The sequence below is a fragment of the Poecile atricapillus genome, chromosome 14 (assembly GCF_030490865.1).
Source record: "Poecile atricapillus isolate bPoeAtr1 chromosome 14, bPoeAtr1.hap1, whole genome shotgun sequence".
NCBI classification, from domain to species: domain Eukaryota; kingdom Metazoa; phylum Chordata; class Aves; order Passeriformes; family Paridae; genus Poecile; species Poecile atricapillus.
The window spans coordinates 8,085,521-8,104,902 of record NC_081262.1 but is presented as its reverse complement, the minus strand read 5'-3'; the positions used below and the strand labels follow the sequence as shown (position 1 = coordinate 8,104,902).

Sequence of the window (19,382 nt, the reverse complement as noted above, 5' to 3'; positions counted from 1 at the left end):
GAAGGGGCAAGGAGCGCCGGGAGGGAGCAGCCGCAGCGCTGCCCCCGCCCGCCGCAGTGTGGGAGGACCGAGGGAGCCGGGCAGGGGCACGGAGAGGGCGTTTCCAGCCCCGTACGCGGAGACGAAGCCGGGCAAGAAGAGCGGGAAGCTCTGCTCGTCACTGCTCCGGTTTTAACACTGACTCCAGGTATTGCTCCCAGCGTCCCGGAGTGGGTGAGCAGAAATCCAGATTTATCCCCAGGGCTGTGGTGGAGCGATCCCATCCCGGGATCGTTCACAAGCGAGCGCTCCCCGGCCCCTCCCGTGAGGGGTGGCAGCCAAGGGCAGCCCCTCACAGGACAGGTGACACCCAGGGCACGGCCCGCCAGGGTTATCAGCTAAAAACTGAAAACAATCCGAAGGGATAAACTAAATGGTACGAACCACTAAATTGATGTTAAAGAGGGCCAAGAATCTGCCCTAAACAAAGCGGAGTTTGGCCTTGGGAAGTAATAATGGATTTGCTAGAACATGGGCACAGGAACATCAAGTGAGATTTCTGGGTTTTCATCCTCCCTGTGTAGGCTGGGCCTCCATTAAAGCACCAGTCATTAAACAAAATGTCTTACAGACTTTTCTCGGAACTAGTAACTAGTTTTTCTCCCAAAGGATTGTATACACACACAAATTCTACTGCTAGAGCAACCTGAATAAGTATGAACAAAGACTTGAATCCCCTGTGCAGTTCATCAGTAACACCCAAACCACTCAAAGCTGACTTTGGCTGAATATGTAACATTCACTTCACTCATTCACACAAACTAGCTACAGCAACACGTGCCATAATTTGACTTTAGCCCTCTCAACTTGCTATACACTTATGCTTCTTTTCTACACAAATTGCTACTGTAATAATTATGTCGCTCCCAGCAACTTTCACAAGTCACATCAAACAGATTTCTGTAGACCGTACAAATAATTTAATATTTCCTTGATGAAGATGTTCCTATTTAAGCAGACACTATATACCACATGAAAACTTCCATTAGATGCACTTCACGTTTAAAGTCTAATAAGTATTTAATCCATCTACATAGTAAGAAGCTAGGGGGTCAGCATTTTTCCTTTAGTAGAATGTACGATGACATTTTGAGCTAGTTTTAAGACTTAACTAGATGCAAAAGGCTCCTGCAGCCAGTTGTAGAACTAGTTTGGTTATTTGTGATTTTGAAACATTTCAAAACAGCATGTATAGGACTTTTCTCAATGGCTAGACAAATTCTATTTTCAGCTGTACAACTCTGTTCACGTAACAGCAAGCTGACCTAAACATGTCCAAGAGCTTCCTTCCAGTCACCAATGTAAAAGTTCTTTGAATGGACTTTGTGCTGCATTGAGTAGAGTTGATAAGGATATCATAGAACTAAAATAGTGTTAAATATTTGTTAATGTGTAACTGCAGATGACTCCCAGTTTGTCTTTAGCATTAGCCTTCCTGATTTAGAAGGCAAATTGATGGCATGAAACAGTGACATTTTCCAAAAGAATATAGTTACAATAGTTAGAACAGGTATATCATTGCTCCACAGCAAGTACTGTCTCTCTCATTGTTTGGACTCACCATCTCAGTAACCTTCCCGTGCTTTAGTGCTTCTCTATGCTTAACATCCTCCTTAATTGATGGATCAGCTCCTATGTTTCATTTTTAAAACATATACTATTCATACTAGTAAACTAGTTGGAATTCCACATAACTTTTGAGTGAAGTTGCACTCTAATCTTATGCAACAATCATTAAGTACTGATATTTGATTTAAGATCAATTACATTGTAATATACAAGGAATGCAAAGGCCTGCTCAATTCACTCTAGTAATTATTATTGCAACACTTGAGTAGAAAATTTTGGTTTTTGCAGACTAAGTGTATGAACTACATATGAGCTTTGGCTTAATTTATAGCTGCTACTAATCATTGCACTTATTAATCACCCTATCTCATAATTCATTTTTTAAGTGAAACTATGGGGAATCAGAAAAAGCATCTCTTTCTAGAACCAAGGAATGAAAAAAAATTCTTGCAAATGAAAACTGATCTACAGGTTTTAAGGGAGGAGCTTGTTTGCTTTGGTGTTTTTAATCAGACCATTGTAACACTGCAGTGGTGTCACATTGCAGTTCCATTAAAAGGAGGAAACAAATTGTATACACCTCCTAAAAAGTGCAGATAGTAAAGGAGAAATTACATTGCAGACCTCCAGGTTTAGTGTTCTTCCGAACTTGTTAAAAGATACAGCATCTGGAAAACATTTAAAAATGAGAATATGCATAGTAGTTGCTCCAGTAATTTTACAAGAAAACACAGAAAGATTTCAAGAGTTCACAAGGAAGTACAGCCACAGTGTTCCTAGTAAATATTTTCCTTATTTCCACCTCTAGTCTTCAGTGAGGTGTGGCACAGAACAATTGTGCATTGAAATTTTAAGACCTCCCAGTATTTGCTGGTGGTGGCATCAAACTCTTAGTGTTAGTTCAAAAACAGAAGAACTCATGAAGAATTTCTCCACATGGTTTTATCATGAGCACAATTTTAGGTATCACTAGCATTAATATAAATATTTTTCCAGGTACAGTTAATGTTTTATAAAACCTTGGAGTACTTGTTAATCAACAGGGTTTCCTTTGGTCATGTTCCCTCCCTCAAATGCTTCAGCATTAGGAAAATAATTTCCAACATCACTGAACTAAAAATCCCTCTTGCAAGAGTCATCATACTACATCATTTGTAACTACAAAGAATGTACTTGTATGCTAACATCATTGGTGTTATTTGTCTACTTATAAAATATCATATTCCAGGTTATTTTAAAATAACAATGAAATTTTACAATAGACACTGTAAATTGTGTATTTACACTATAAACAACTTCTACTACATTTGCAACTTTGCGTCAACAGTTTAATATAGACATTTTAAAAGCACCCTTACAAACAAAAGTATTGCACTGGCATTATAAAAATTCACAGTAAGTTTAACTTCCAGACCTTGGTAAAAAACAGTGCAAGAGCTTTTCATTGTGCAAGAGCTTTTTATCCAAACCTTGCAGGTTATTAAAAATAATAAAAATTAAAACAAAGCAGTAAAACCAACCATATGACAAGATACAGTGATTTTTCAGCGAATCAGGTTCGATTCTTTTTAGCTCTCACTTCTTAAAGAGATTTTGTGGGATCTTTTTTCACCATTTCAAAGCATGTCCAGTCCAACACTGAAATAGGTGCATTTGGCAGAGATATGGCTCCACGTGTCCATTTTATGGAGAATCCACAATGCTTGCAGACATTATTCCACAATGAGAGAATCCTATTGTTTTGAGTAGGGAATCTCTTTCCATAATTTGCAGCATTTCCCCCACTTTCTGGGGCAGTAACATCAATAGTCATGTCTTCAACAGATCCTGAAGATAACACATGAAGAAAAGGTTACTCCAAAATAGTCTTAGCAAAAATGGCCATATAACTCTAAACTGTTACTTAAGGTCAATCTTAAAAGTACCTTTCCTCATGTTTAGCAGCCAATTGGGACCCAAAGGAAAGATCCATCAAGTCACCAGCCTATCTCCAATAGTGGCCAAATGTGATGTCTCAATAAAGGCATAAGAATATGGCACACAATTAATATCTCCTCAGGATATCATCTCAACTGCCACTGACTGCCCCAGGTTTTCCTGAACCAAACATAGTATCTTTACATCTCTTCTGCTTTGTCTTTTGGATTTTTGAATCAGTAAATTTTTATCTGTCCCACTGTCCTTTGTCAAGTAATGCCACACTTAATTACTCAGCACATGACAGTTTGTGTTCCTGCTTTGCTTTGGGAGGCATGCACTTCATACCTTTCCCATAGTGACTGTATAGACTTCTAGAACACTTTATACTCTGCATCTCTTCAGGCTTGAGGATCCTAAACTATTTGTTATTCCTTTAATGGAAGCATTCCATGTCATGAAAATTCTCACCTTTCTCTACTATATAATTTTTAAAATGAGAAATCAGAACAACATGTAGTGTTCCTTTCATAACTTCAAAAAGTTAATGCTCAAGGAGGTTTCCAAATGGCCAGGGCATTTGGATTTTTTTAGGTTTTTGGTGTTTTGTATTTTGGGGTTTGTTTGTTTGTTAGGTTGGGTTTTTTTGTTTGTTTGTTTCTCTTTTGAGGGGGGAGTTTTTTGTGGGTTTTTTTGTTTTGTTTTTTTTTTAGCTTGGTTGGTTGTTTTTTTTTCTGAATATATGTGTGTGGGTGGTGGTGGTTTTTTCCCTCCTCATCCAGAGAATATCTGCCCAAACATGTTTAACCCGTTTGGTTATGTTCATACTTATCTCCTGATGGGGAGAGGATTTGGTCTATCAGGAAGGAATGATCTGATTCAGACAGTTGTTTATGAGAAGTTCTAAGGTACTTTAGATGAACTTACTTCGAAAGGGAACTCTAAATTATCTTTCAAGGTGAAACCATTTGTTATCCTTTGTTTCACCTTGCAAGTAAGATCATAGAGTTTATGTTGCAATATGTAACATAACCGCTGTACACCCCTTCTGGTTTGGTTCCTTCTGAATTACCATAATTGAAGTTTGTTTACTGTAGCAACAGAAGCTGCCATTTACTTGGGATATCTTGTACTAAATCACTATATATATCTCTATAGGACATATAAATCTAATTAAAATCAGGAATAAAACTTGAAATATTTCAAAATAATGGGTAACTTTCACTACTAGGAGTTGATTACAACAGAATAGATATCCATGTACACATATTGCATCTACAGAGATAGCAGATTATCTTCTGAGCTCAATACCTGTAATTGCCATAAAAGATGGGATGGTTCTGCACGGTCATTTATAAATGCAAATCTTTCCCTGCAAATATGGACTTGCCAATTTTAGACCAATTTTTATTTATTTTTCAGAATAAAAGAGGTCTGAAAGTAGAATGACTCATTTTCAACAGCCTGTTTTCTAATTGCAGGTGTAGTTAATAATAAACTAAAAGCAGTAACAATCTTTGAAAGTTGTATTGCTGCTGTTCTTTCCTGCCTCCTACAAGTTTTCTGTTAAGCAATAATTATCTATACCCAATCTCCCTACTGTTAAAGCTTCCTCTCAAGAAAACTTCATGGCTTTCGTGAAAGAAGATGATTTCCACATGGACTTTTCTGTAAATCAACAGTGTCTTCAGAACTTTGTTTCAAGGACAAGCAGGAAAAGCAGATCTTGTACATAGTGAATCAGAACAGTGAGATGTTTAGAATCCTTGAACAGTTCAAACAGTACAAAACTGTGTTTACAGCTCCTTCAATACAGGATTTTACATAGTGAAGTGAAGGCTTGACTTTTCCCCACACACATTTTCAAGGCATTAAGCATGATTTTCTTCCTAAATGAACATACCATACAAATGAACACGCTAGGGATATTTAGAAAAGCTTCATGTTCTTCGACCATGCTTTGAAACAGGACCTAGACACTTCCTTTTCACATTGGATATTATCACATTTTTCTAGAGGACTGAGATTCAAGACAAAGAGTTTAACTGTTGATTGCATTTATGAATTTCAACCTCTAACCTACAGCTCTTCTACCAAGTTAAATCCAAGTCAGCATTTCACCTGTCTTGTTCTCCAATGAAGCAACATTTCGTGGTGCTAAGGAGAGGGCTTCCCCGTCCCAAGAGCTCGTGTGGGGTACTGGCTAAGGGCCATTTCTGGCAGCATTTGGTTGCTGTGAGGACCAGTTCAGAATGCCACGGCTCCTGTGCTGCTCTCTGGCAACAGCTCCAGCACGCTCCCCGGGCTTCACTCCTGCTCGCTTTTCCCATTTTTAGACGGCTACAAGGAAGTGTCTTCCCCGCCTAATCCAATTTGTTTAATCTTTCCCACTCGTTTTTTTGCCGCCTGAACTGAGAAAGTCTCCCCACTACTTTTTATTTTAAGAAGCGTCAGCTGCCAGCAGGTGTTTCAACATAGCAAGAGCTAAATCGAATCTCGGGTAAGAGAGCTCTCCCGATCTCTAGCTAAAGTCGAAGTTCCCAGCCGCACTCCCCTCGCTGTCCCGGCCCGGGTCCCGCCCTGGCTCTCACCTGCCGGGCTCGGCGTGGCGGCCTCGGGAGCCCCCGGCGCGCTGCAGCTCCAGGTCGGCGGGGCGGGCGGGGGCGAGCGCGGCCGTGAGGCGGAGGCTGAGGCCGTTCACCAGCCGCCGCAGCAGCGTGTCCCCGCGGCCCTTGGGCGCCGACAGCCCCACGTCGTCCCGCAGCTCCTCGGGCGGCACTTCCAGGTTGCCCGCGTACCAGAACACCCACCAGACCAGACTGAGGAAGATGCCGATGCCGCCCGCGTAGATGAGGAGGTCGGAGAAGAACACGTCGGCGAACACGCCGGCCAGCAGGACCGCCAGCCCCAGCGCGTCGAAGGCCAGCGCCAGCCAGAAGGCGGCCACGCAGCGGCCCAGCCCGCCCGGGGCCGCCATCGGGAGCGGCGCCACCGCCGCCTCAGGCCGCGCGCACCTGAGGGGAGGCGGCAGCAGCGCGAGGGCGGCGCCCACCTGAGGGCAGAGCCGCGCCCCCCCCGCGGGCAGGTGCGGGACACGCCCCGCACCTGAGGGACACCCAGGCCGCGCCCCCCACACACCTGAGGGAACGTCCGGCCGCGCCTTTGACCCGCGGCTGTGCGCAGGGAAGGCGGGCACACGCCGCTCTCAACGGCCCCGCCGAGCCCCCGGACGGCCGCGGTACGGCTCGAAGGCTGATCTGTGGCATCTGGGAGCTGAGGCTTCTCTGCGAGTAGCGCTCGCCACCGTTCCGGTGCGCAGGTGAGCCGGACACGGCTGGCCCCGCTCAGCTGTTCCAGCTGAGGCAGCGCCACCTCAGGCACCCTAGAAGGGAGGCACTTCAAAAAAGCGATCCCCAGATGAACATCTACTTCGCTCATCTCCACACTTGCAAAGGGAGGCCAGCTGGTCGCAGACAGCAGAGATTTGCAAAACAGTTACAAATGTGCCTCTGCAAATGCACATAAACTCCTTTAACTGTGTTTAAAAAGAGCAGTTGGAATACAAGTTCAGGTTGACAAACAGGAAACAAGTTGTCAATGCAGGATGTAAAATTCAGTACGTAGAACAGTTATGTAAAAGGCAAGACACAGTTTACCCTTGTGTTCGTTAATGATCTGATACGTATCTTTTTAAATTCCCAAGTACTCAAGTACAAGAACTGCATTTAGATGTAGGATTTCCTGTGCCTGCTCCCACAAGGTGTTATATCTAACACCTTATTTAACGATGGGTAAGCCACTGTTCCAGTAACTACAGATATCAAGCCAACAGGAACTGTCACCAGGCCTAATAGCAGAGGCACCTTCCACATTTTTGTGGAAATAGTGTGCAAATGATGCTTCTGAGGAAGATTACTCCTCCAGTGACAGTGAGTGCTATTGGTTTTCTGGGATTACAGACTCAATTCCTATCATAGCCTTTGGTTCACAAAATAGTTAAAGTTACAAAAAGTCAGGGTTGCAAAAGGGTCAAAAAGAGTTGATGCCACAGATCAAGCGGAATATTTTCATATTCATTAGTGTTTACCGCATTTTATTTAACACCCACTTTCTTTCTAGGTAGCCAATATCTTGATATGAGGCTACCCTAAAATGAGTTTTTTGAGTGACAAATTAGGCTGGTTAGTTCCTGTTCATTAATCTTGTCTCTTACCACCTTTCTCCTATTTGGAGTTTTTACCACTAGGACATTTCAACACAAATCTGCCTTGTATTCTCACTCATTCTGCAAAGAACAGACAAGTGATCATACAGAGAACAACAGGGCAGTTCTGTAAAATTTCAAATGTATCACCTTTCAGTCCTGAAGTCTGTATTTTTCATACAGGAATTCACTTGGCTGTCACAACTGGGATTCACACAGGCTTTGTTTTTTTTCAGATGGAAGAAAAACAGTTTTGTGACCATCACACAGGAACACTCTCAACTGTTCGGGTAGCAGTAATAAAGCCCAAAAGTGAAGGTAAGATTTTGCTTGATGTTTCAAAATATATATAGTTAAAGCAAAACTGTCTTGTGCCTTTTTAACTCACAAATACCCTAGGTAAAAACAACTAAAAATGTGTGGCTTGGTATCAGGCTGCTAACTTAAATATTTGCAGTAACACCAATCGCTGTCAACCTGTCTTTATTATATTGAACAGTTTTTGTAAAAACTCTAGCAGTTTTTTCACTAAAATGATGGCTGTTCTTAGCACACACGCTTACTTCAGAAAGACAGCATTTATTAAAATATTTCTCAGCTTTTTTTCCCTAGGATAGACCCCTCTCTGCCCTTTGACACTTGAAAAATTTGAGTGTTTTTGGTTTGGGCCAGGAAAAGATAAAAGGTGATGGGGGCCATTAAGACAGTGAGTTTATTTGTACCAGCTTGTAAATTAAAAGGAAACCAATGAATCATTAGAGATCTTGGTGAAAAAAACCTTTTGGGATCAGATTTTCTAAGAAGGTATTTTACTTCATCAATAAATGTATTTCCTGAAAATACACTATGGTATGATGATACAAAGTGTGTTACAACAGACAATGTTCACGCTGACTGTGGCACGCGCACCTTTTTGGGTGCCTGCTTTGGTGGTTTTGAAGTCTTCCTGGCTGACTGTATTGACTTGCCAGCTTTGGGTGTTGCAAATGACTTTGCTTCAGGCTTTTTTTGAGACTTTTTCACGTCTTTTTCTTTTATTGCTTCCTTTGTCTTGCTGACCTGCTTGGCTTTGGCTTTTTTCTCTTTTGAAGATGTCTGTAAGTTTACACACTCTTCTGTAACCTCAGGTTTTGATTTTGGAGTCTCTATCACAAGAGATTGTTTCTTTCTCTTACCGAGGCGTGTTTTGGCTTTCTTGCCCAAATTGTCACCTTTTTCTGGACTTGGTTCCATTTTCTGTATTTAACACAAACAAAAAAATTACCCTTCCACCCAAGAAACATATTTCCTGTTTTTCAGGAAGAAGGATCAGTGAGAACTATTACAAATGATAAATACTTTCAAGTGAACTGCACCCTAATCTACTTGAAGTGTGCTAACATATACTGTTCTCTAAGGAGCAACGGACAGTTTCAACAGGTCAAAACCTTTAGTTTTACCAGAAATGCAAGTTTCTCAATATTATTCAACAATTACCTTCAGGTCAGCTGAGCTTGTTGTTTGTATAGGCACCAGTTGTGGAATTTCTTCATCATCATTATCACCTGGTTCTTGGACTATTTCTACTTTCTCTTTTATCACAGGCTCCTGGGTACCAGCAGCAGCAGCTTTACTTCCTGCTGTCACAGTGACTTGACTTGACTTCAGTTTTTTAGCTCTCCTCTTCACTTTCTTGGGTTTCATCTTCTAGAATTAATCAGAAATACATCTCAAACAAATCCCTATACCATTTCTAAATGTATAATTGTTTTAATGTGGTTAAAAATTCGATGGTGCAGAAATATTTAAGACCCTTACTCAATAGACCTGGACTAATCAATCATATGTAAAATATGAAAAAACGCATTACATGTGGAAGTTCATTATAAATAGCTACAACTATAGTAATGTCAACATCACAGTATTTAAGTTGAATATTCACGGTCCAAGTTAGTTTCAGACAAATGATTATAAGCAGAACTCAGCAGAAAGGAACAGTCAATTATTAGGAACAGTCAATTATTATACCTCAACAAGCATGAGCTCCCCCTATATCTACACAAATATATGAGCATGAGATTATTTAGATGCCACTGATTAACCAACAAAGAACAGATGCATAATCAGAATCCACATATATGTTAATGTATTTTCAGAATGCAAATATAGATAAACAGTACAAGCAAAGCTCTAAGAATGAATCTCAGGTCCCTTGTGTTTAGGTCTAGAAACACTTTATTTATTTCCAGTTTTCTTTAAAACCTGTAAGGGAGTTTCCATAATTTCATTATTATTACTGAGTATTTGAAGCACTGAGGCAGGAGTGTCTCAGCACTTTTAGCCATAGAAGCCTGGGATCAGTTGCTAATGCATTTAAACCCAACATGACAATGCATAGAAGGAAGACCTAGAACTAAATGTACTGATTTAATTTATGCAAAGTTTGAAGAAATTTTGGTTACCTTTATTTCAGTTTTCCTGAGAGATGGCAGTTTGTCAAGCTCATCCAGGTTGGAGATATTTGCAGTAAATATTGGAAGTGCAACAGATTTAAGTGTTTTGAGGTGAAGAATTTTTACATTTTTCCATTTCTGCAAAAACAAAAGCAGTATATTGTGTAAAAATAAGGCTGAAGTAGTATGAACCTATTTGTCTGTAATACAGTAAATGAGCAGTACCTTTGGTAACTTGTTACCAATCACTTCTGCTGCTGCAATGATATTCTCAAGTATCTCATCCACTTTCATCCCAGTGTGACCTATGCGTGTTGTACTGAAAGAGACAAATAATAATTATATATGGGCAAATAAACTTATTTCAAGTTACTTGTTTAGTTTAGGCATACCCAGAAATGCAAAAAGCCCATTTATCTGCAATTACCATAAAGGAGTGATGGCTATTGCAGAAATCTTTTGTGATAACAGTTAGAAGGGATTCACCTGTATTCATCTGTCCATATTTGGATATGAAACTTCTGCCTTACATTACAAAGCAGTACTACCAATTCAGATACTTTCAGATACACGCTACATGAAAGAAAATTTATTAGAATAGAATATTTTGGAAATAGAGAACATGTACAGTCTTAGTTTTACTCAGTATTTTTCTGACAGTGACAGGTGCCTAAAAATTCCTTAGGTAAAAAGGAGACAAAACCCCTCAACTTCACAGTAAATCTTAAGTAGAACTACTAATTTAACTATACTATACAGGTTCAAAATGCCCCCTATTTGGAATGGTGACCCTTAACATCTTTTACTCACACAATCAAGGAATAACTCACTTAAAATTCCTACACTTCAGGTAGAACCATCCTTCAATTGATGTATTAATCTATTTTTACTTACTAACAGCACCCTTTGTTGTGAACTGAGAGTGTAGTCCCTTGAATATGTCTTTCTAGTTCCTTGGCAAGATCTCTGGCTTTCAGGTTTACAGATAACGGAGCCCTAAAACAGAAAGGGAAAGGGGTTAAAAAAAAAGGAAATAATTAGAAAACCCAAAAGAAAACCAATGCCTCCATTACTAAGAAGTATCTGATCTTAAAATAGATAATGTAAGAATGGAATTCCGAAGTTTAAAGACCTACTTTTTCTTTTCATAGAAGTGTTTTCCTAGATGTGAGGGCAAAAGCCTTCTAATTCGGTCATCAGACAGAAAAAGATCGAAGCTGTTCAGGAGGCGCCGCTTTGCTTCAAACATTTTATACTCCTTCTTGAGGGTTTTGTATGAGATGATCTGCAACACAAGCACTAGTTTAGTCCCCACTGCTGAAAATGCAACCTGAAATACTTGTCAGAACTGCACAAATTAAAGTTGCATAACTGATAGTCCATCACAGTGCATTCTTTAAGAATGCTGAAGACAATCAAAAAGTATCCATTTCCTACTGTTTTAAGGAATCAGACAATATGGATCTCTTACACAGTAACTGCACATCATCAAACAGAACTTGAGTACGTGAATAACATCTAAATCAAGATTATATATAACAATTTGTTTTATAGTTTTATTGCTGGTGGCATAAACAATCCAATCCAGTTGCAAAGGGCTCAAGTATTTAAACATTATGACTTTTCCCCGTTGGTTACTCAAACTAAACATTGAACATTTATCTAGAAACTGTATCTGATTACTAAAAATCCTGTTTAAACTGAAGAAGAAATTATTCCGAGTAAACTTTGCATTCTAGAAACACTGCAAGTCCAGCAGTCAGAAAAATCTTACTAAATAATGTGAGTGAGAATTAGAATATTAAACAGCAGAAAAGAACAGCTACTTGTATTCTTTTTGGTGGTATAAAAGGAAAGAAATTACAGTACTGTATTATACCATCAAGGACCTCCCTTACCTGGCTAATACTTCTGACCCCATTCCGGAGTAAAAGTTTCTTGTACAGATTTTCAGTCTGTTCTGCTGATAAATTTGGTTCATCCTTTGTGAACAGGCAAACCTCAGTTGTTTCTGGTCGAATGCCATGGGGCAGTGGTCTACAATGAGAATATGAGATGCATAAAGATGCCTAACAAGAGAAAGTTGTTTTCCCCAGAACTAGGACTATACTGAAAAATCAGTACCCTTTAACAACACAGAGAAGTGTCTGTATTTAGACTGTTAACCACTCAATAGCCTCAGTAGAACCTACATTTGATAAGCATACAGAACTGTGAATGTGAAACCAGGGAACACTGCAGCTCCAGTCCAATACAAGGGGGAATCCTCTATCGTGTCAGCAGCCCTTATCACACGGGTACCAGGAGGAGGAGCCTCCATGCTCCGCCCTTCATGCCATGGCTGCATCCAGTCATTAGACAAAACTTTCCTGATACATGGATGTAAACTTTCTCAATATAGCCCGGCTATAGTTTAAAAGGAGTCTTCTAATTCATATTCAGGTTTGGTTATCGAAAGAAAAAAGAAGTTTTACTAATGATTTGGTGCTGATAGGTCAAGACAAAGAAGGTGATCTATTTTCTCAAGCTTAAGGACTGAAAGGCATATGCCCTGTAACTGGCAAACCACAGAATCAGTATTCTCCGTGCAAAAAGCTGGCACAGACCAGTTTCCAGTTATACCAAAAGTAGGGGTAAAGCAGCGTTCTGACTCGGCAGTTCGTAGTCACGGCATGGAAGCCCCCAGGACAAGGCCGCAGCAGTCAAACCCCTTAAGCTCAAATCTGCAAAGTGCTCTTTTCCAAGCCAAACGACACGAGCAACCCCTGTAACCATGCGGCCGGGTATCAATGTCTTACATTCTGATAACTTTTGCCACCTGCGGGACCTTCCACACCGTCACCACGAGATGGACGCTCTCGCTCTCGTTGAGGAGCAGCGCGTCCCCCTTGGCCTTGCTTCTGGCGAAAGCCACGAGAGCCTCCACCGCCTTCTTCACCTACAACGGCAGCACAGCGGCAGCAGCCGCAGGTCAAGCCCGGCCCGGGCGCGCTCCCGTCCTGCCGGCTCCCCGCAGCCCCGGGCGCGCTCCCGTCCTGCCGGCTCCCCGCAGCCCCGGGCGCGCTCCCGCCCGGCCGGCTCCCCGCAGCCCCGGGCGCGCTCCCGTCCTGCCGGCTCCCCGCAGCCCCGGGCGCGCTCCCACCCGGCCGGCTCCCCGCAGCTCCGGGCACGCTCCGGGAGCGCCCGACCGGCTCCCCGCAGTACCTGAGCACGGTCCAGGAGCTCCTTCCCGCTCGCCATGGCGCCACTGGTGCCACGTGCGGTCTCCGCGCCTGCGTGCGCGCCGCTTTCCGGGGCACGGCGGGGCCCGTCCGGGGCGGGGCGAGCGCGGAGGGGCGGGGAAGGCCGCAGGGGCGGGGGCCGGGGCCGGGGCTCGCCGTGCTGCCGGGGCTCGTAGTGCAGTCGGGGCTCGCCGTGCTGTCGGGGCTGTCCGCTCATTTCCTGCTCTTTCCCACCAGCTGCTAACGGCTGTCGGGGATGCTCGCGGCAAGTTGATGGCCCCCTTTGCCTCCAGGGGTGGCTCGTGTTTAGCGTGCTGTGCTCGGGGCGCTTTGCAGCAGAGCCGTTCCCCAACCAGTAATTTCCAGCCTGTGTTGCCGCAAGGGGCTGCTGCTTCCCAAGTGCAGGTTTATATTTGCCTTTTTTGAGTATGGATAGGTTCGTGTTGCCGAGTCTTTCCGGCCTATCCAGGTCCCTCTATTATGAGGATAATGTTTGGTCCCAAGTTTGATGCCCCCTGCATCAGCTTGATGTGACCATGCTTCAGGTCACTGTTAGGGATACTAAATAGAACATGTCCCAGGATAAATCCCAGCAGTACTCCATTTGTTACTGGCCTTCAAGTGGAGTACAAGCCATTATCTCTGCCCTCCAAGCCCTGTCATCTGAACAGTGGTTAGCCATCTAGTTGACCACCCAGCACACCATCATGTTTAGGAAGAATTGAGCATGTTCTTCAGATTCCTTCTTTGAAGACTATCCCTGATTTTACTTCCTGTATTTCTGTCCTTTTGCACTGGAGTGTTGTCGTAAGTTCCCTGTTTAGCCAGGCCAGTCTCCTGATAGATCTACTTGTTTTGCTGAGTATCAGGAGGAACTGTTTGTATGATTGAAGGAGCTGTCCTTAAAAACCTGCTGCCAGATTTCCTGAGCTCCTTTGCCCTTCAGAGCTGCCTCCCATGGGATGCTGCCCACTGGTTCTCTGAATAAACCGGTGTTGCCATTTGATTCAATAAACTGTATTATTAAGATAGTAGCAAACGTTAATAGTTAGCATTAGTTGGCATTAGTAGTAGTTATGCTAAGGCTTGGTAGGCCGCATGTAACCTGCAGATGAACTGTATAGCAGATATTGCAATGTAAGCAGTGTAGCTAGGAGATAATCTAAGGAATGTACCTTTTGGCAAAACTTAAAGGTCAAAGAGATAATTGTACCAAGTAGTGAAAGAAAGTAAGAAATTGTTGTGATGAAGAAATCATGTAGAAAACATATAAAAACCCTGTAATTTTTCTGTGGTGTGGGGCTCTGTCTTTGGACACTAGTCCACAGGCTCCCGGGCCCTCAATAAAGCACCGCATAAACGACTTCGGTTTGTTTGTGTTTTCTTCGGATCGGGCAACACCGGAGTCTGTCTCATGGAGTCCAGGGACTGAATTCTGCTGCTCATTTTCCTCATGCACTCTGTCTGGAACACGGCTGTTTCCAGGTCACTTCCATTGGGGCAACCACTGATTATCACACGTCAAACCATTTCTTCCTCATGTGTGACTAATAAAGGCAGAACTGCTGCATCTCCTATTCAGTTTAGAAATGCATTGACTGATTACATGGAAATAGCTTAATTGCAGAATACTTATTCCATTGAGTTCCATGCTGGATAAATACATTGTACTGAGATAAAATCTAGCCTGGAATTATTTTGGTCTCATTCACACAGTGCTGTGTGTGCCCTGGCAGCTTTGGGTTGTCTGCATTCATCACGCATGTAAGCTGCTCTTTGGATAACACAGCTAGGCATAACCAGGGCTTAAATATGCATGAAATTAGGAGTCTTAGTCGTTCACTCTTCTCTAGATTTTTTTTCCTGCTCTTTGCCTTTCTATGTGTGGTTTTATTCTTTCTCATCAGATGTCTTTGAACAAAATTTGTTGCTCCATTAGTGTGGCCAGTGCAAAGAGAAACTAAAATATCCTAGTTTCTTGGCAAGCTGCTCTATGTACTGATTTATATTTTCTTTCTGCTGTTAGTGTTCCTGGAGCAACAGTAATAGTTGATGGCATCAAGACTTATCTAGACTTAGGAAAGAACTATACAGACATACACTGATTAAAGAGTGAAAAAAAATCCTGGAAAATGGAAGTTTTCCTTTCCTAGTGTGTTATTTGAACAAAACCAAAACCAAATTAAAACAAAAAAGAAAGTGGCTAAGAAAAAGAAAAGCTGTCCTTTGTTGCCATGTTGTATGAAGTACTCATTAGAAAAATTACTGAAGGTGAGGAACAAGCAGGGTAACCAAGGAGGGCAGAGTCGTTAAAACCTTTTTAGTAGTGCTGGAATTTCTGCATGTGGTACTAGCTGTGGTGCTGTATATTCTGATAATTGTATTAGCCCTGCTTCTATCTTTACACATTTTAGGGCAGCCATATTTTAATAAAACATCAGCATACCAATGTGATATGTTAAAGCAAAATAGGAAAAGTCAGATGACTGGAACATCTCTCTGAAAATGAGCCAGGCTAGTCTTGTAAGATATGATTGAACTGCATGTTTGAAGTCTGACTTTACTGGGTCAGTATAGCATTAATAGGATGATACTGAAGGGACTATTATTAGTGACTCAGATTTGAATTTTTCACATATCAGACTCATCCAAGTACATTTTCCTGAACAATTTCTGGTCTGACATGACTAAATTTTACCAGATGTGGTTTAACGGACTTAGTCTAATAATTTTCTCTTGAAAGGTACTTGGCATAGCTAACAAAGCTGTCATGGAAAAATAATGTCAATCTGTGAAGAAGAAATATTTCAGCTTAATACAGCATGCAATGCATATAAACTATAAAAGAGTGCACTTCTAATTTAGCAATGTCATGAATTTACAGTTACTCCAACAAGGAAATCAGGTTTGTTACTTTTATCAGTGTTATTGCTGTACACAGTCCTGCTGTAGCTCTCAATTTAACTTTTTGGATCATGAAAAATACATTTTTCTTTAAGTCATTTGTGTTGCTTATTTAAATGCTAAGATCAAAAATAATTGCAAGACGTTCTACTTCATTAATTAAAGATGTTTCTTTATTGGCCTAATTTTATACTTTCACACAGCAAAAGGGTTGTACAAGATGCAATTGTTTCTGCTGTAAAGAGATCTTTGAGGTTTAAGATTATTCAAGTTTCAGTTCCCAGCTTGTGTTCCTCCAGACTATTTAACGGCAATGCCAAAATCCCAGATCTCTGTAAGCGTAGTTCTTGCAACAAAACCGGCACAAAGAGTATGCAGAGATTAAAGCCGGACTAAGTGCCTTACAAGAGAGCTCAGAAGAGAATCTTCCCCCTAGACCAGAGTTCACACAGTGTTTTCTTTTGACTGTGTTCCTTTGCAATTCTGCAGTCAGCCTCCAGCAAGAACCTGACTCAGACACGAGGCTTTGGTGCAAGTCATCCACAGACACCAAGGGATGCTCCAAAGGACAGAGCCCCTGGAACTGGACAAAGCTGCAAAGCTTTGTTATAATGCTTTGCTCACATCCCTTCTAGGGGCTTAACAGATGACAGGAACACTGCCTAAAGTGCCTTTTTGTCACCCAACAGTTAATCTGTCATGTCTCTTATTACTCTTATTGAGACTTGGTGAACTTTTTTGGGTGTATGGAACTAACAGGAGATGTAGAAAATTTACACTGGAAGGAAAGCCAATGAAAGGATATGGATTATCAGAAGTTATATATACACAGACAACAGATTTTGGGTTTGTTAGCATAAATTTCTATTTTACATTAAGAAGCCTTTCTAGTATTTTTTCAGAGGAAAAGTAGTATCTTGTCAGCTTTATAGTGCAATAAAACAAACACAAGGAAAGAAACAGGTTCACAATGTAAAATCTTCAGTAGTAACTCCAGTTTTGTTGGTATATTCTTCTGTACCAAATCCTCTATAGGGTATACAAAAACAGCAGAATAAGTAAGAGCCTTTAAGTTCCAGTTCAGGAAGAAAACGGTCGTGTCTGGTGTACATGTCATCTGCTTTAACAGCATCATTTCCACAGCCTGTGGTATGAACCGAAATGCCAGAGTAAAATAGATCAAATACTTGGAACATTGAAACAACCTTTTCTTCTTAGGTAATATTCAGTAATAAACACTTTAAAAACCACATTTCTCATCATTAACATGATTTTTAATATATAGACTGGTGCCATAAGTAGTCTAAAATAGAGGTTCTTCACTGAGCAATTTTCACTGGGCTTTTTATGCCACTGAAAAAAATCTATAGAGGGGCATAAAAATTGCAACCAGCAAATATCCCCATGGATAAACCTCCTTAAAACAGCTATTTTTCTTACAACACTATTACACCATCATCAATAGCTTGCTGTTCAGGAATACAATTTACTACCAGAGTAAGTGTTTCAGGAACTGGTGTTATCATGTTTGTGAATCGGTTCCTGATTGTCTGCTAAGATTCCAAGGTAGCTGGAATGGTTTCACATAGACAGTTGATGGCAATGTTACTCAACTGATCTCTGCACCCATTCCTCCAACTACTGTGCTTTACTTCTTGGAGCTTGCAGAAACAAGGAATTATTTTCCTGTTGCCAAATAATTAGTACTTTAGCACATTCTGATTTATTTTTTTGCATTTAATATTTGTTACATATACCAAGGTTTTCAGTTCAAGGACAAAAAAGGTCTTAATTTATAGAATAATAACTTGTTTTTATGAGTTACATCATGGCTAAGCACTCAAGCCTACAAACTTCACTACAAACTTTGGCCGACAGTCAGAGAAAGATGTGATCCTCATCAGTACCACACTGCAAATACCATTATACTGAAGAAAAAAAACCCCACCCCAATCTCTCCTTTCTGCAGAAACACACTCAGAGTTTTGCTCTATGAGTTAGAGCTATGCCATGGGAATAACCTGCCAGTATCCCACGCAAGCACCATTACCCTGGCAGTGTTCCTATGGGTGCTGTACCTTCAATCCAACTTTTATTTTCTCTTTTTCCCCCCCTTCCTTTCAACTGTTGTGGTTGCATATCTCCTTTATTTTTGTTTCATCTTCAAAGCAGCATACCACATTTTCACAAAAGGAAGTATTCAAAATGGTAATTTAAAAAAGTTTATTACATCAGTGAATCAGCAAATAGTATTTATTTCCAACAAAGCCACATTATCTTTTTTGTCTTCTTTCATCTAGACTTAGCTGTATTTAATAGTAGCAAAAATGGGACTATAAAATGTAGAATGGAGATGAAATGAAAAAGTTGAGATGTAATCTGAGGACTATTCAAATACAATGTAATTCCAGCTGTTCTACCCAAAATGCAGCCAATTTGTGTACATTTATGCCTTACATTTTCATGTATTTGCTATAGAATCCAAATATTTTATGCCCAAATAAAAACCTCCTACAGGATAGGAATATCTTTAATTGCATAATGTGGATTCTGTTAGTGAATCTGATAATACAGCCTCTCCCTTTACAGACAAGGTGACATTAACTGGAATTATGGAAATGGTAATCTAATGCACTAGATGGCATGAGTAATGGAAATACTCAGACTTTCTGTCTACTGATACTCCAACCCACCAGGTGATTCTTCAGCTTAATATTAAAGACTCAGTCCAGCCTCAAAATAATGAAGTTTTAAAATCCCACATTAAGTTTGCTCAACAGTGGAGCATCATGTAGTCTTCAGACACAGTTCAATGCCTTAAAAAAATTTCAAAGGACATAACAATTTAGGAATCTAACTGTAAGTATTCTCCAATAATGGTTTTTGGAAATTTCAAATCCATGAGCTTACTTCAAGAAAGCAGTCAGATATCAGGAAATCTTGTCAGTCCAGAATATGAACAAGACAGTAAGTTAGCCTGGCTTTTAATTTCTTCATTAGTTTAAGATCCAAGGAACAGTGGGTTTTGTTCACTTGGTAGAAAAAAAAAAGTTACTTTTTAAACTCTGATTTACCAAAAAAATAAAAGCCCAGAGA

General features: G+C 40.9%; 2 protein-coding genes and 1 long non-coding RNA gene across 5 annotated transcripts; 1 reads left to right on the top strand and 2 right to left on the bottom strand.

Moving 5' to 3' along the window:
- Positions 1–40: 40 nt before the first annotated feature.
- Positions 41–9,450, top strand: LOC131584682 (uncharacterized). Of its 2 annotated transcripts, none has more exons than XR_009278780.1 (3): positions 41–187; positions 7,966–8,047; positions 9,313–9,450. It is a non-coding gene; the product is annotated as an uncharacterized LOC131584682 (long non-coding RNA). The 2 variants fall into 2 exon arrangements; XR_009278781.1 differs by lacking the exon at positions 41–187 and adding an exon at positions 6,639–6,763.
- LOC131584681 (transmembrane protein 238-like) lies at positions 2,501–6,610 on the bottom strand. Its single transcript, XM_058850042.1, has 2 exons — positions 6,117–6,610; positions 2,501–3,435 (listed from the first exon to the last, which is right to left on the bottom strand). The coding sequence occupies exons 1-2, from the start codon at positions 6,500–6,502 to the stop codon at positions 3,426–3,428; spliced, it is 396 nt and encodes a 131-aa protein (XP_058706025.1). The 5' UTR covers positions 6,503–6,610; the 3' UTR covers positions 2,501–3,425.
- RSL1D1 (ribosomal L1 domain containing 1) lies at positions 8,292–13,462 on the bottom strand. Of its 2 annotated transcripts, none has more exons than XM_058850036.1 (9): positions 13,366–13,462; positions 12,960–13,099; positions 12,060–12,198; positions 11,298–11,446; positions 11,056–11,157; positions 10,387–10,480; positions 10,171–10,299; positions 9,206–9,415; positions 8,292–8,965 (listed from the first exon to the last, which is right to left on the bottom strand). In XM_058850036.1, the coding sequence occupies exons 1-9, from the start codon at positions 13,399–13,401 to the stop codon at positions 8,615–8,617; spliced, it is 1,350 nt and encodes a 449-aa protein (XP_058706019.1). In that variant the 5' UTR covers positions 13,402–13,462; the 3' UTR covers positions 8,292–8,614. The 2 variants fall into 2 exon arrangements, with proteins under 2 accessions (XP_058706019.1, XP_058706020.1); XM_058850037.1 differs by having other exon boundaries at positions 9,206–9,412.
- Between the last annotated feature and the right edge of the window lie 5,920 nt (positions 13,463–19,382).

What these genes read in the sequence shown, in the direction of transcription:
- RSL1D1 (XM_058850036.1), bottom strand. Translation starts at nt 13,401, where the DNA reads ATGGCGAGCGGGAAGGAGCTCCTGGACCGTGCTCAG. An exon ending in AGCTCCTGGACCGTGCTCAG is followed by an intron (nt 13,100 to 13,365) that starts GTACTGCGGGGA and finishes CTGCCGTTGTAG; the next exon opens with GTGAAGAAGGCGGTGGAGGC. An exon ending in TTGGTAACAAGTTACCAAAG is followed by an intron (nt 10,300 to 10,386) that starts GTACTGCTCATT and finishes TTGTTTTTGCAG; the next exon opens with AAATGGAAAAATGTAAAAAT.
- LOC131584681 (XM_058850042.1), bottom strand. Translation starts at nt 6,502, where the DNA reads ATGGCGGCCCCGGGCGGGCTGGGCCGCTGCGTGGCCGCCTTCTGGCTG.